Source organism: Coregonus clupeaformis, unplaced genomic scaffold (genome assembly GCF_020615455.1).
Source record: "Coregonus clupeaformis isolate EN_2021a unplaced genomic scaffold, ASM2061545v1 scaf0009, whole genome shotgun sequence".
In the NCBI taxonomy this organism is placed as follows: Eukaryota; Metazoa; Chordata; class Actinopteri; order Salmoniformes; family Salmonidae; genus Coregonus; species Coregonus clupeaformis.
The window spans coordinates 1218879-1233595 of NW_025533464.1; the positions used below are offsets into that span (position 1 = coordinate 1218879).

General features: G+C 47.1%; 1 protein-coding gene across 7 annotated transcripts in view; it reads right to left on the reverse strand.

The window, feature by feature from the left end:
• LOC121575702 (signal peptide, CUB and EGF-like domain-containing protein 1) overlaps window positions 1–14717 on the reverse strand; it is a 93578-nt gene that overhangs the window by 5799 nt on the left and 73062 nt on the right. For 4 of the 7 annotated variants that reach the window (XM_041888983.2, XM_041888981.2, XM_041888986.2 and 1 more), the window contains 8 exons: window positions 8790–8918; window positions 5815–5931; window positions 4871–4993; window positions 4508–4627; window positions 2893–2991; window positions 1387–1503; window positions 919–1101; window positions 494–688 (listed from right to left, as the gene is read on the reverse strand). In XM_041888983.2, the coding sequence (XP_041744917.1) occupies window positions 494–688; window positions 919–1101; window positions 1387–1503; window positions 2893–2991; window positions 4508–4627; window positions 4871–4993; window positions 5815–5931; window positions 8790–8918 (1083 nt within the window). The remainder of the gene's footprint in view (window positions 1–493; window positions 689–918; window positions 1102–1386; window positions 1504–2892; window positions 2992–4507; window positions 4628–4870; window positions 4994–5814; window positions 5932–8789; window positions 8919–14717) is intronic. The other 3 variants (XM_041888984.2, XM_041888982.2, XM_041888987.2) reach the window with 1 other exon arrangement.

A 14717-nucleotide genomic window follows, 5' to 3' on the forward strand; every position in this document is an offset into this window, starting at 1 on the left:
AGGTAGGCATATACTGATACGAAAAAAGAGTAATGGAGAGCAATGTACAATTCGGCGAACTGAGCAAACAAGGTATTTGTGGTAAGTACATGGGGACCGCCATCTTTATGCACCTTCACCATTGGGTTAGGGTTAGGATCTGGTGACTGAGACTGGCATGGCATAGGCTTTACATCGTTGTCATGCTCATCAAACCATCCAGTGACCACTCGTACCCTGTGGATGGAGGCATTGTCATCCTATGGGGGCATAGCCATGGCAGCCAAAATAATGGGCAGCCTGCCCAGCATTTTTGTACATGACCCTAAGCATGATGGGATATTGATTGTTTAGGAATTGCTCAGGAACCCCACCTGTATGGAAGCACCTGCTTTCAATATACTTTGTATCCCTAATTTACTCAAGTGTTTTCTTTATTTTGGCAGTTACCTGTATATGGAACAGTAAGCTACAACAACTCCATATCCCAGGATGTCTTGCACAGGATGCTCACCACACTTGCCGTCCCGTAAGACCTGTCCGGTGCTGCATTGCTCAGCGTGCAGGGCAGGTTTCTGGGCCACCTCGTACTCAGTACCAGAGAACTGGATGTAGAACTGCTGCTTGTTGATGGACTTCCTCAGGGTCCGCATGGCACTCTGTAACCTCTGCTTCATACGCTCCCTCACACATGCCACGTTACACGAGTCTGGGGAGAGGAATACACACAGTCAGTATACACACACACAACATACACAACACACACACACAACAAATACACAGAGTCCACTTTACACAAGTCTGGGGAAAGGAACACACAAGCACACACACACTCCATATAACATCAAACTCAAATTACTCACACCCATATACAGGTTACATGAGTCTAAAATGTGGAGTATATGCAATCAACACACACACACACATACACACACTGACCTGAGGTTGCACAGTCACACTGACCTGAGGCTTCCTCCTCCTTCATCTCCATCTCAAACTCAGCTGTGATGTGGGAAACCTCTTTGGAAGGGGACTTGCGTCCACGGCGCCGCTTCTTAGATGAGTCACACTTCAGATTGACAAAGGTCACCTGGCAGTCATCAGTACAGGGGAGCGGACCCCCTGAGAAGAAGAGGGGGAGGATGAGGAAGAAGATAAGGAGAGGAAGTTGATAGGATGCTGTTGTTCATTGTTTAGTATTGATTGTTTCGGATTTATGGCAGGTGTAAGGGTACAGCTCAGGACACATCTAACTGTCGGTTACATTACTGCTACAGTATCTTGCATCATGTATACCTTCTTAGTCTTAGTTCAGTCTGTATTACTTGATGTTGTACACTCTAAGTTAGGAGTAGCATGTGTTATACAGTACAGTTTGTACAGTCAGTTAGGAGTAGCAGGATTTACCTTGCAGGCTCGGCTTGGATGTCTCTCTGTGTTTTTCCTTGTTCCTGGGTCTCAGGTGACACTTGGCATCTTTGATCTTGAAGCGGGCCTTCTGCTTGATGGGTGGAGGTAATGTATCTTCATTTACATAAAGGAGAAAGACAGAAACATACACTAATGAATAACCTTTTGATATCCTATGAATAACATCATAATTACGGACAGGAGTTTTATCCTGATCACCTGACCAACTCCTGGCCCTGAAGATAGTCTACTGCCCATGGAATATGATCACACACTTTAGAGGGCTTCTCCAGGCCACCTTTATTGGTGTTCCCTGGTTGAGGTGAAGTTTAGGTCAGAGAGGAACTAACACAGCCAAATGCTTCATCACGCTCTGTCTGTCTCTCCGGCAATATGGCAAAACCAAAACCCACATCGTCACGGTGATTAGCAGTCCAAAAGGGAGGAAGGTAGACGGTAGACGGAAGGTAGACGGAATGTGTGTGTGTGTTTGTGTCTGTTTGTCGGTCATGTGTTGGGTGGTTGGGATGGCTGTCCTTTTAACGAGGTGCTGGAGACACACAAGGGTCAGAGAGTGTGTGTGTATGTGGTTATGGGTACGGTGTGTGAAGAGGGACATTGAGAGCGGAGCCAGGTAAACACACAGCACAGTGAGAGGCCATAGAGGGGCTGTGTGTGTGGTTCTGTCCATGAACCATTAACAGCATGCTCACCAGGACACCACTGGCTCCAGTTTGCTGCTCTAGAGCAGAGGCGCTGAATGGACTGAGCTGTCTGTGGTTTGGGACACAACATAAATCTGTCTTCATCCTCATCGTAACCATCATCATCATCACCACCCTCATCATCGTAACCGTCATCATCATCTGCCACTTCCGTTATCAGAGCGTGAAATTATAGACCGTGATGAGACCGTAGATGAACCGTAAGCGAACCATATGTCCGGGGGAGCTGTGAGATTCTTAGGGAACAGTCCAGGATTGGCGCTCTGAGGTGAGCTGTATTTCATATCACTTAACACTCACACCCCCAGCCAGATGGTTGGATGGGTCTTTCTATCTCTCCATTCTCTCTCTCTCTCTCTCTCTCTCTCTCACACACACACTCTCCATCTCCCTTTCCACCTCTCTCTGGGTCTTTCTATCTCTCCATCTCCATCTCTCTCTCTCTCTCAGTGCATTCCTCTGGCCGTGCGAGGGCCCTCTCCCTGTCCAAAATCTACAGAGTGCTGAAGGAAATATAGGAGTGACGATATGGCAAGCACCAAAGGCAGGGGAGTGAAGATTCCGATGGAGGGAATGAAGAAATTGAGGAATTTAAACCCACCGACATGGGGAGAAATGAAAAGATGACAACTGCATCGACGTCAAAAGGTCATGACTGAGCTGCGAGACCCTGATCTCACTGTAAGTGTGTGTTTTATTTTAAGTGGTATGGTTAAATATCTTTATATTGAACAAAGCTTGACATCTCTGACTACAGGTCCCATAATGCATTGCATACCTGCACAGGTGAGCAGGGCGGTGGTGGTGTTCTTCTTCTGTGGTGCCTTCCCAGGTTGCACCGGCACACCACAGCTTAGTGTGTAGCTGTTCTCAGAGTCTGGTGTGACACAAACACAAATACATGTCAGTTACAACCCTGTCCACCCAAGGTCAATCCATTTAGACCAGCTCTGCGTGCAGTATCCCTGTCTTCTGCCACTGGTTGACTTGTTTATGGCTATTAAACCCACAGCCCTGAGGGACAGGGTGACATGGGACTTGAGGAAATATGGGATTGCTGTCAAAGTGATAGAGGGGCCCGTCTGAGGAGCAGTGTGACCCAATCTCCCTGCTCCGCTAACCGTCTGGGGGAGGGGTGTGTGTGTGCGTGTGTGTGTGTGTGTGTGTGTGTGTGTGTGTGTGTGTGTGTGTGTGTGTGTGTGCTAGCCATCTGATGGCAGTGTGTGTTTCTCTTGGCTAGTTGAGGTTCTGATGGAGTACGGAGGAGTAAAATACTTTTATTCGTTTTCTATGGCCTCACTTTCCCTAATATTTAAGAGCTACAGGAGACTGCCATATGAAGTCTGCCATAAAATAAAACACACTCACGCACACCTCAGACACACACACACACACACACACACACACACACAAGCATACATACACATTTCCTGAGGGATGGAGAAAAATTATTTACCGAATGACAGATCTATGCTCATTCATGAATGTTCACGCACATACGCACACACGTACACACGCACACATACACACACACACACACACACACACACAAACACACACGCATATTTAGTCAGAAATGAGGGATGAAGACTTCAGAGCTCATAAAGCGGGAGATGACTGATGAAGAAACAAGAATTTAAAAGCTTTCCTTCTCCCCCAAATGAAGACATTCTCCAGAAAGATAGAAAAGCACTATTATTTCACTTTGTGTTTGAGAGCTATCCATCAGTCTCACACTACAGCAGCCAAGCCAAACGGAGCAGGGGTCTACTCAAAGCAGTCCTAATGGAAATATGGCAGGCCCGATTAAAGAATGTAATTGTTTTACAGATGTTCCGTCTGTGTTAAGCACATTCGCAGAAGGACCAGGGTGCCTGCATTGACAGCCAATAGCTTTATAGCCCTTTATAGCCTCAGGGGCAACACCAGACAAAATCACTGACTGAGTGAAATACTGAGACATTTAGCTGAAATGCACCCTGATGGCCGGTGACTGAGATAGGTAGGTAGATAGATTAGGCCTTAATCTGAGTCCTTTATTCAACTGGGAAACTTTCAGTGGAGCTCTGCTTGAATGGAGAGCAGTGTGAGGACTGGCCTTGACCTCTAGAGGGCAGCAGAGAGTATGGAGTGGCTACACAGGCATTGGTCATTGATAAAAGTCAGCTGAAGACTAGCGCATCGGACTAAACCTCACCAGACCAGTCCAGGTCAGAGAAGGTAGAGGATTAATGTACTTTAGGGAGTGTAGATGGCATATTGGGGGGAGTCAAGGCTAAAGGCTAGGATTCTTCTGGGAAGAAAGAGTGAAGGTTTGGTCTTTGGTATGAGTAAAACAGTTCCTCTTTGCTGCCAGGTGTGTGTGTTGGGGTGTGTAGGATTGAGCCACGTACCTGCGAGGAAGAGTGCGTTGGAAGGGCAGGAAAGCGAGCACACCTCCACCCCGCCTCTCTTGTCACAGCTGAGCTGGGCGCGCGGCGCTGGCTTCCCATTGGGCAAACACTTCACCGCCTCTGAGGAACATAGAGGGTCACATCACCATGACAACCACGACCCGTCACAGCACAAAAATTATGACACACACACGCACGCACGCACGCTCTCACACACACACACACACACACACACACACACACACACACACACACACACACACACACACACACACACACACACACACACACACACACACACACACTCTCCTATGTCTATAGAAAACACACACACACACACAGAGTAGATGTTTAGGTCCTTACTGATGCAGTCCTTCCTGTTCCAGTGGAGCTTCTGACCAGGTGGACACAGACACTCATAGCCTCCCTGTGTGTTCACACAGCTGTGCTCACAGCTCCCGTTGTTAATGCTGCACTCATCTATGTCTGAGACACATCCACATAGAATACAGTCAGAGGGTGTGTGTGTGTGTGTGTGTGTGTGTGTGTGTGTGTGTATGTGGTTGAGTATCATCACAGTTCAGAGTGACATCATCAGACAGAGCCTGTGCTATGAGTGAGTGTGTGATGTCATCAGTGTGAGACAGACAGCCCATGTCTTCTCCGTGCTCTATATCTGACTGACTAGTATGTGTTGACTGCTAATGGAACGCCCTTTAGACAGTGGCCTGTTTAGTCTACCACTGAAGAACATGGCTGTCAGCCAGACAGGGCCAAGTGAAGTGGGATCACAGCACACACACACACACCCGTCAAACCTACCGCCTCCGCATGACATGTGTGTGACAGGTACAACACACACACACACAAATGCCCTGAGGCAGGGACGCAGGTACAGAGAGTTATTCAGTGAACTGAGGTGTGAATGTGTTTTCAGCAGCAGCCGTCTGCACGTGCTCAGTTACCCCTCACCAACACACACAATAAAAAAACTCTCTCTTTTTCTATTTCTTTCTCTCTCCCCTTCACTCTATTTCTTTCTCACTCACTCTTTCTCCTTGTCAGTCTCTCAGGGCATCTCACTTTGTGTCAGTCAATTCCTTTCTATCTGTGCCTCTCCCTAGCTACCCGTCTGTCTAACTCTTTCCCATGTCTTTCTAAGTGTGTGTGTGTGTGTGTCTGCCTGCACGTGTGTGTGTGCATGTTTGTGTGTGTGAGTGTGTGTACAGTATGTGTGTATGTTTGTGTGTATGAGTGTGTATGTGCGTGTGAGCGTGCAATCCCATGCATGTCTGTGTCATACTCACCTCCGCAGTGTGTGAGGCCGTACAGAGTATATCCCTCCTGACAGACACACTCGAAGCTGCCCGGGTAGTTGACGCAGGTGTGGTCACAGGTCCTCTCAAAGGAACACTCGTCAATATCTGCGATAGAGGAGAAACACAGAACATATGTAATACTACTGTTTACACATGGGGTCTCTCCAAAATGGCACCTTATTCCCTATATAGTGCACTACTTTTGACTAGAGCACCATGGCACCCTATTCCCTATATAGTGCACTACATTGGACCAGGGCTCCTAGTGAATAGGGTGCCATTTGAGATGCTGCCATGAGTCACTCTGACCATGCCTTCACCAAGGACTGACAACAGTATAACATGCTAAGATTAGGACAGAGTTAACATCCATATTCTCAGTACAGTATACTGGATATTGAATGTATTGAGTTTCACTATGGGGAGTTCTTTGAACTGTCTTTTGTTTAGATTGCTAGAAGCTGTGAAGAGGAATTTCCACTAAAAGGACAATACATCTGAACTGTGAACTGTCAGTGGTGAGACAGTGTGTGTGCGTGGAGTGGGGGCTGGTGGACTGGACACTGCAGGAGCATTTCAAAATCTTCTGTCTGGAATAACAGTGTACATTCAGCCTTGTTATGTGGGTGGGAGTCTAAACAGTGACAGGCTTACAGGGTGTGTGTCAGTAAGGACGTCAGGTTGGTTGCTCAAGATTCACACGCATAAACACACACACACTGATCTGTGTACTCCCACACAACATATAGACATGCCTATAATCATGGTAAAGGTTAGTTTAGACTAGTGCAGGACTACAATTACAGCCACAAAGAGCTGAGATACACACACATGCAATACACAGACATTGACAATTAAGTCATTTTCCTTGGTTGTAGCAGAGAGCATGTTTGCCTCCTTCCTCTTGAGAAACCAACAAGCTGATATATGAGTCATTCTTAGATATTACTCTCCTCGGCTCTTCTCCACACAAACACCCATTATTCAGCCACAGCTAATAAGACCAGTCCATTAATCAGCCTGGAGTTCAGAGTGGAAAACAAACCAGAGCTCTGCTCACTAAACAACCCCAAGAGGTCTTCTCAGTGGGGACTTCCAGATCCAATTCAGTCCTTCAGTCCAGGCCTGGGATAGATCAGACCAACTCACTGTGGTCAGGAGCAGGGCCTGTATGTACAGTATCAAGCATCTCAGAGTAGGAGTGCTGATCTAGGATCAGGTCCCCCCTATCAGTTTAATCATATTCATTGTGACTTAAAAGGCCAAACTGATCCAAGATCAGCACTCCTACTCTGAGACACTTTGCAAATGCAGGCCCTGGTTTTGGTTTATAATTGTTTTATTTTATTTGAGTGAGAAAGATGTCATGACATATTTGGGTGGCTGACAGTAGCAACAGCATTACTTCAGTCCATCGTCTCCAACTCACCTGGACTATTTCAATACAAAGTCATCTGGGCTGTGGAGATTTACAGGGGCTAAAAATACAGTGTGTTATGATAAAGTTTGTCATGAGGAGGAAGTTGTTGAGGCCTGGCTTCTGTTGGCTGCTGGGCTGCTTTGCTACAGTCCTCCGGGCAACTGTCTATATGATGGGCTAGGGTTAGCCTAGCATACCCGATTAATTAAACTAGCATCAGACCACAACCACAGCCACCGTGCAGCACTGGAATGACTTGAGAGAGGTGCTGCTGTATAATCTCATTTCACAGAGAGGTGCCTGTTGTTGGCTTGGCTGATGTGCAGGTGTCTGTCTGCTTGTGGGGGTAGGGTGTAACACACCCAAGGTTAGTGTTATTAAAACCCCAACCAATGTAGCCTGTCTATTCCCTCTGAATAACCATCCTGTGTCTGTAAAGTTACAGCTCTACTCCCTCTGTCCTATTGACCTCTACTGTATTGGTTTAATACAGCTACCTGTTGGGAGTCTTTATGTTCCTGATGATTATTGCACACCCCATTCTCCATCACCCCTGTCCTTGTACAGGCATAGGGGCTGCCTGAAGACTCTCTCTCTTTCTCTTCCCCTCCCTTTCTCTCTCAGGAGGAACCTGGCATAGCTGTAGCTAGCTCTTCTCAGACACGTATTACCAGGAGCTATTTTCCCTGGAAGAGCTTACCAGCATGGAAAGAATTAAAACATTAAATAAATAAAAGTTAAAAATAAAAATCTGAATAAAAATACCACTTGTTAGCAGATGGAACAACCTGCGTTGTTGGACACGGAAGCTTAGTTTACAGTCAGGTAAGCTGATGGGTGGAAGGAGCGTGTCAGTGTGTGTGTGTCTGTGTGTGTGTGTGTTCCTCCCATCAGCACACACCCAGGCTGAGTGTGTTATTGGCGTGTATGGAGTTGTGTAAACCGTTTGTCGGCAGATATTTTAGTGTTTAATATGACAGTGTTGATGTTTAATATGACACACACACACACTGGAATAGAGTTGTTTGGTGTTTTTGGTTCGGGTACAAAAACACTGCAGGGTGTTGTTGTTAATAAAATAATTTGTGATGTTTGCCTCTCCTGTCTCTCTTGCTGTGACTTGTATAGAGGAATCTGCATTCGTCCTCCAAACATAACCAAGGATTAGATATGAAGAGAGAAGCAGAATTTCTTAATACAGCTGACAGTAAATTACACCCACTTGAGGATGTCAAGTCAATTGTAATAACAAGTCATTCAAGGTGAATGATTTGTAGGCCAACCCCTGTTCTGATTCTATGTACGATCCTGCTCTGATCATAAAGCACATGAGTGAGTTACTATCATAGAGATTTATGATAGAAACTACTAGGCCAACTGTATATTCTAGTATATCCTTTTCTATGGTCCCTATTCCATGACACTATCCTTTCATGATCTGATCATGGAGTGATGGCACTGTTTCCAAAGGTAACTGTCTTAAAGCGTTGTTACGGCATCAGACATGATTGTATGACAGCTGTCAGTCAGGTAGGCTACTCACCCTGGCAGGTGCGTTCGTCAGTGAGGAGCTTGTGGCCCTTCTGGCAGCTGCACTCGAAGGAGCCCACCGTGTTTTTGCAGAAATGGTCACAGCCGCCATTATTGAACGCCTCCTGGCATTCATCTATGTCTGTATGGAGATAAGGAGAGAGAGGAAGAGACAGAGCGAGAGAGAGAGAGAGAGAGAGAGAGAGAGAGAGAGAGAGAGAGAGAGAGAGAGAGAGAGAGAGAGAGAGAGAGAGAGAGAGCATTAGGTCAAAGATACACTAAGGCAATAGGCAATACTGGTTTTTACAGACATACACACACACACACACACACACACACACACACACACACACACACACACACACACACACACACAGTATATAACTCTGCCGTGCTAAAGTCTTCCCCCTTTAGCACTCTCTCCCACACAGCCACTGCCATGCTGGGATGGAGATCTCCAAATTGGCAGACAACAGACCAATAAAAGGCCTCACTAATGCCTTGGAAATCTATTCTAAGCCTCTGTGAGAGTCTTTATGGACGGGGGGAGGCAGTCGGGGTGAGAGTAAGGGTGAGACAGGGGGAGTCAGAGAGAAGTGGGGTTTTCCTAATGCTCTTATTTGTGCTAACAGGAAGAAGCCAGGAGTTGGCAGGCCTGAAAGACAACATGAACACTGGCTGTGCTGCGTTGTGGTGGTAGAGTAGGTTTCCATCCACACAACAAGTCGTAACCACAGTGTCAGGGTGCTAGTGTGGGGCAGCCGCCCTCAGTCACACACATATTGTCACAACACTGGGAAGATATTTGCCCAGAGCAAACAAACCTATGGGAGTCCCATCGCTGTTCCCTACAGGACTCACCTGCCTCTTCCATTCTCTTATTCATTCACTCTTTCTTTGAATTCTTTCAGATCTCTGATATAATGAATGAAGTCTCATTCACCAGTGGTTTCTTTTCTGCTGCTAGACCATTTCTTTATGCAGTTTCATTATTCTGTCTTTCTATTCAGTTATTTATCGCTCTTTCTCTTCTTCTTGGCATGTGTGTGTCTGTGCCCACGTTGTGTGTGTGTGTGTGCATGGCTGTGTGTGTGTGTATACGTGTGTGAGCATGTGTGTGCACGCTTGCGTTTGTGTGCATTTGTGTGTGTGATGGTATCAACTGTAATGGTAGTTTCACAGTGCTCAGCAGCAGACAGCATGGTACAGGCTCAGGGGGCTTGTTGAGAGATCCTCCACTAGACTCTACTGTCTGATCCTATGACACGCTCTTTACCTGGAACTAATGGAACAGCCTGCTGCTACTGCTCTACACAACACTGTCTAGCCCACCATGCAAGGACTTAGAGAAGAGGAGAGAGACAGAGAGAGAGAGAGAGAGAGAGAGAGAGAGAGAGAGAGAGAGAGAGAGAGAGAGAGAGAGAGAGAGAGAGAGAGAGATAGAGAGACAGAGACAGAGAAACAGAGAGAGAGAGACAGAGACAGAGACAGAGATAGAGAGAGAGATAGAGAGAGACAGAGAGAGAGAGAGAGACAGAGAGAGAGAGAGAGAGAGAGAGATACAGAGAGAGAGAGACAGAGAGAGAGACAGAGAGAGAGACAGAGACAGAGAGTCTGAGAGAGAGAGAGAGAGAGAGAGAGAGAGGGGGGGGGTGTTGAATGAATACATAATTGAAAATCACCCCCCTCCCTTCCTTCCTCACCCCCAAAGGCTTACACCATCCAGGGGTTTGACTGACTTTCTCATAACTTCCATCTACCCCTCCTCCCTCCTCCCCACTCCTCCTGCCCATGTGACTAGGTCTTCCTGAATCCCTGTGGAATAAAGGCCCAGGTGTGTGAGACGATCCAGAGACGTAGATCAGGAATAATAAGCGAGCCGGATCCCCTGGGGCTGTGCATGCCGTGCCAACCCTCAAGCCTGGTGAGATCTGATTTCACACTATATCCCCCCTAACTCCATCCCTTCCCTCTCCTCTCCCCTTCCTCTTTCTAACTATGTGCCCTCAGCCGAACCCTGCAGAGGGTCATTGGGTATATTTCCCTCCTGAGAGGAGTGGCAATGCCACTCTAAACAAGGGAGGAAAGGAGGAGATGAAAGAGGAGGAGGAAGAGATGGGAAAGAAAGTGGAGGAAGAAGGTAGATTTAGTGGAGGAGGAGAAAAGTAGGGGAAGAAAGAGGAGGAAAGTGGAAGAGTGGTGGGAGGAGGAAGAGGACAATAGCATTGCAGATTACACGGGCTAAGCCCTTTTTGATTGGTGCTCTAAGTGATGAAAACTGCTGGGGATTAACACCTAAGCCTTTGAGTTGGAGAGTCAGTCAAGCAAGACACCACAGGGAAGACTCAACTAAGCGAGGAACGGAGGGGAGGAGGGGAAGAGGAGGACAGGGGGGAGAAGGGAAGGAGGAGGAGGAGAGGAGGGGAGGAGGAGTGGGTAGGAGAGGAAGGAAAAGGAGAGGGGAGAGAAAGGAGAGAAGGAGAGGAGGGAGAGGAAGAGAGGGGGAGGAAAGACGGTCAGATATTGCATGTCTCCATTGTTACCTTTGATAGTCAGTCCACCGTGCAACGAGCCTAGTCAGATAAAGTCAGGCAAATATATACAGTTGAGTTATATAAATGAATAAAATAGTCCTCAGACGTCACGGCCTGTGTTTTCCTATAAGAATGTATCCTGATATAAGGGAACCTCTCCGTCAAGGCTGAAGTGCAGTGAAACCTCACTGTACAGTGAAATTCCATACAGTGGTTTGAGGGCATTCCTACTTGCATACATACTACAACTACAGTCAGAGGTAGTAAATATGTCAGTGTGTCTTGTCAACAGCCTTTAAGGGGATCATCCTACATCTGGCTTTCCTCAGACTGTGGAGAATAGGGCGTTGGGTTTTTAGGAGAGCAGGACAGGACAGGTAAGGACGCTCATCTCAGTACTGTCTCATGGCTGACCCTCTGAACCGATGACCTCATCGAAAGCTGTGCTCTCAAGCAATGACCTCATCGAAAGCTGAGATCTCAACACTGACAGATTCACTTGCTTTCTTTCTCTCCTTTTCCATCATCATTTGCTTTTTGATGATTGCTTTGTTAGAGAGAAGACCTCTTTCTCTCTATTCTGTCCTCTCAACTTTCCCTTTCCATCTCCTCCACTTTCTGTTAATTTCTTCCTCTCTTCTTGCTCATGCTGTGTTCTCCCAGGCAGCTCTACCCTGCAGTAGAATCCCTGGGGATTTTAAATCAATCATGGCTATTTCCCAGTTCCGTTTCCTTGGCATGCCGACAGCAGATCTGATCTCTATCTCAAACAGGAGGGATGGCTACCTTTCTCCCTACAGGGGATCTTCTCTCTCACACACATTCTCTCTCTCTCTCTCTCTCTCTCTCTCTCTCTCTCTCTCTCCACTCTTAGAAAAAAAGGTGCTATCTATAACCGAGGGTTCTACCTGGAACCAAAAATGATTATCCTACGGGGCCAGCCGAAGAACCCTTTTGGAACCATTTTTTCTATGAGTGTACCCCCTCTCTCTCTCCACATCTCTCTCTCTCTCTCTCTCTCTCTTCACACACACACACACACACACACACACACACACACACACCTCCCCCGCCATCCCTCAGATGCCAATTGCCCACAAGTCTACAGAAGGTATAACACTATCACCGCCAACCTACCCAGCCCAAACTCCCCAACACAGACAGAGATCCCTAATTATTCAGTAAGTCTGGCAGCCATAACCACTGGCATAGCATTGCATAGCCACCACATTTCCCCACGCTTAACGGCCACTCTGTGGAAGCCTGAGCCCAATAATGGCCTATATAATTACCTTTAATAGCCCTTAAATAAGCTTCAAGCTTACATAAATACATTAAGCATCCACACATCTTGAAATGATAAAACACTTGTGTGTGAGAGAGAGAAATTGTGTGTGTAAATGACAGAGAGGGAGTGTATGTGTGTGTGTGTGTGTGTGTGTGTGAGAGCGAGGGAGATATAGAAAGAGTGTGAGAGAGAGGAAGAGAGAAAGAGAGAGAGAGAGAGAGAGAGAGAGAGAGAGAGAGAGAGAGAGAGAGAGAGAGAGAGAAAGAAAGAGAGAGAGGGAGAGAGAGAGAGAGAGTGAGAGGTGAGAAACAAAGAGATAGTGAGAAAAGCAAAGAGTGACAGGAGGGGGGAAGTGAGACAGAGGAGTGGGAAGGAGAGGAAGAGATAGAGTAGTCTGGTGACAAGTGTGAATAAGACATGCTGGGAGAGCAGTGTCCATCTTGATCTGTCCACTTGAATGGAGAGAGAGAGAGACAGAGAGAGAGAGCACCTCTGTGATTGCATTGCACACACATCTGGGCTGCCAGGGGCCAGTTGGTGGTTAGGCCTCTATTAACGAGGGCATAGCTCATTAAGGCTCTCCTACATATGATGTACCATAATGAGGATCTCACTCAGGGAGGGGGGAGGTGGTAGGGGAGACCTGGGGAGGGAGAAGGGGATGGAAAGGAAAGGAGAGCAATGAATGGAGTGGAGAAGGAATGGGGATGTCTCATGTTCCATCCTTCCCAGTCACTCACTCTCTCACTCATTCAATCTTCCACTCTCTATGCCCACTGATCTATCTCTCACTCTCCCCTTCTCTCTTGTAACTGACTCTCATTTCAGATATCTCTTTTTGTTTCCTTCTCTATCTCTGTCTCTCTCTTCCTTTCTCACCGTGATTGAATCATTTTAATCTCTCTAAGTGTCTGGGTGTGAGAAGAGGGGTGCAATCTGTCAACACATACACACATACACGCACACACGCACGTACGCACACACATCTTCCATCAATCTCCCATCCCTGTTTGACATTTACCACCGGTTCGATCGATACCCTGCTTCGTCTGCGATCAATAGTTCCATTCTGAGCCCTGATGCTCGCTGAATTTACCATCTATTACAGCCATCTGTCTGACTGACTGGTTGACTGACTGGCTGGCTGACTGTCTACTGGCTGGCTGGCTGGCTGGCTGACTGGCTGTCTAACTATCTACTGGCTGGCTGACTGACTGACTGACTGGCTGGCTGACTGTCTAGTGGCTGGCTAACTGACTGACTGACTGACTGACTGACTGGCTGGTTGGTTGGTTGGCTGACTGGCTACTGACAGTCTACTGGCTGACTGACTGGCTACTGACAGTCTACTGGCTGACTGACTGGCTACTGACTGGCTATTGGCTGACTGACTGACTGACTGACTAGCTGACTGTCTACTGGCTGACTGACTGACTGGCTGACTAACTGGCTAACTGACTGACTGGCTGACTGACTGGCTAACAGGCTGACTGACTGGCTGACTGGCACGCTGCTGCTGCTGGGACGGCTGAGGCCCAAATGAGAAGGGCTAACATCCGCCTGGGCCAAGGGAAACAAACACACTCGCTTAATGCTCCTCACTCCTCTTCAGATAGGAGGTTGTAGGCCCAAGGCAGCACTAGGAGCTGTGTTTACAGTGAGAAACCCAACACTATATGAGATATGAGAGCAGAGCACTGTATTTCTGCTCTGAGGCCTGAGCTGATGCAGAGGAAAAGCCTTGTGACGGTGGTTTAGGGTTTAACAGACGATTAGGATCGGTTGTAATTAACAACAGTGTAGGATAGATAATCGACCAGTAATGAGAATATGCCTGAACGTTGACCTCCGGCTCTTGACCTCAATACAGTAACTAGAACTCAGAGGGATCAACTGGAAGGTCATTGTTGCATAAGATGCTTGTGTGGTGAGTCGATAACAGTCCTCTCAAAAGACAAAGATAGTAGATGGAGAAAGGACAGAGGGAGAGGTAGCAAGACAGGAAACAAGAAAACACAAGCAAAAAAGACAGAAAGAAAGAAAGAGAAGAGGAAATAAAGGTTGTATTGTCACATAAACTGCAGTCATCTGGGATAAAACCATTGGAGAGAGAGTGAGA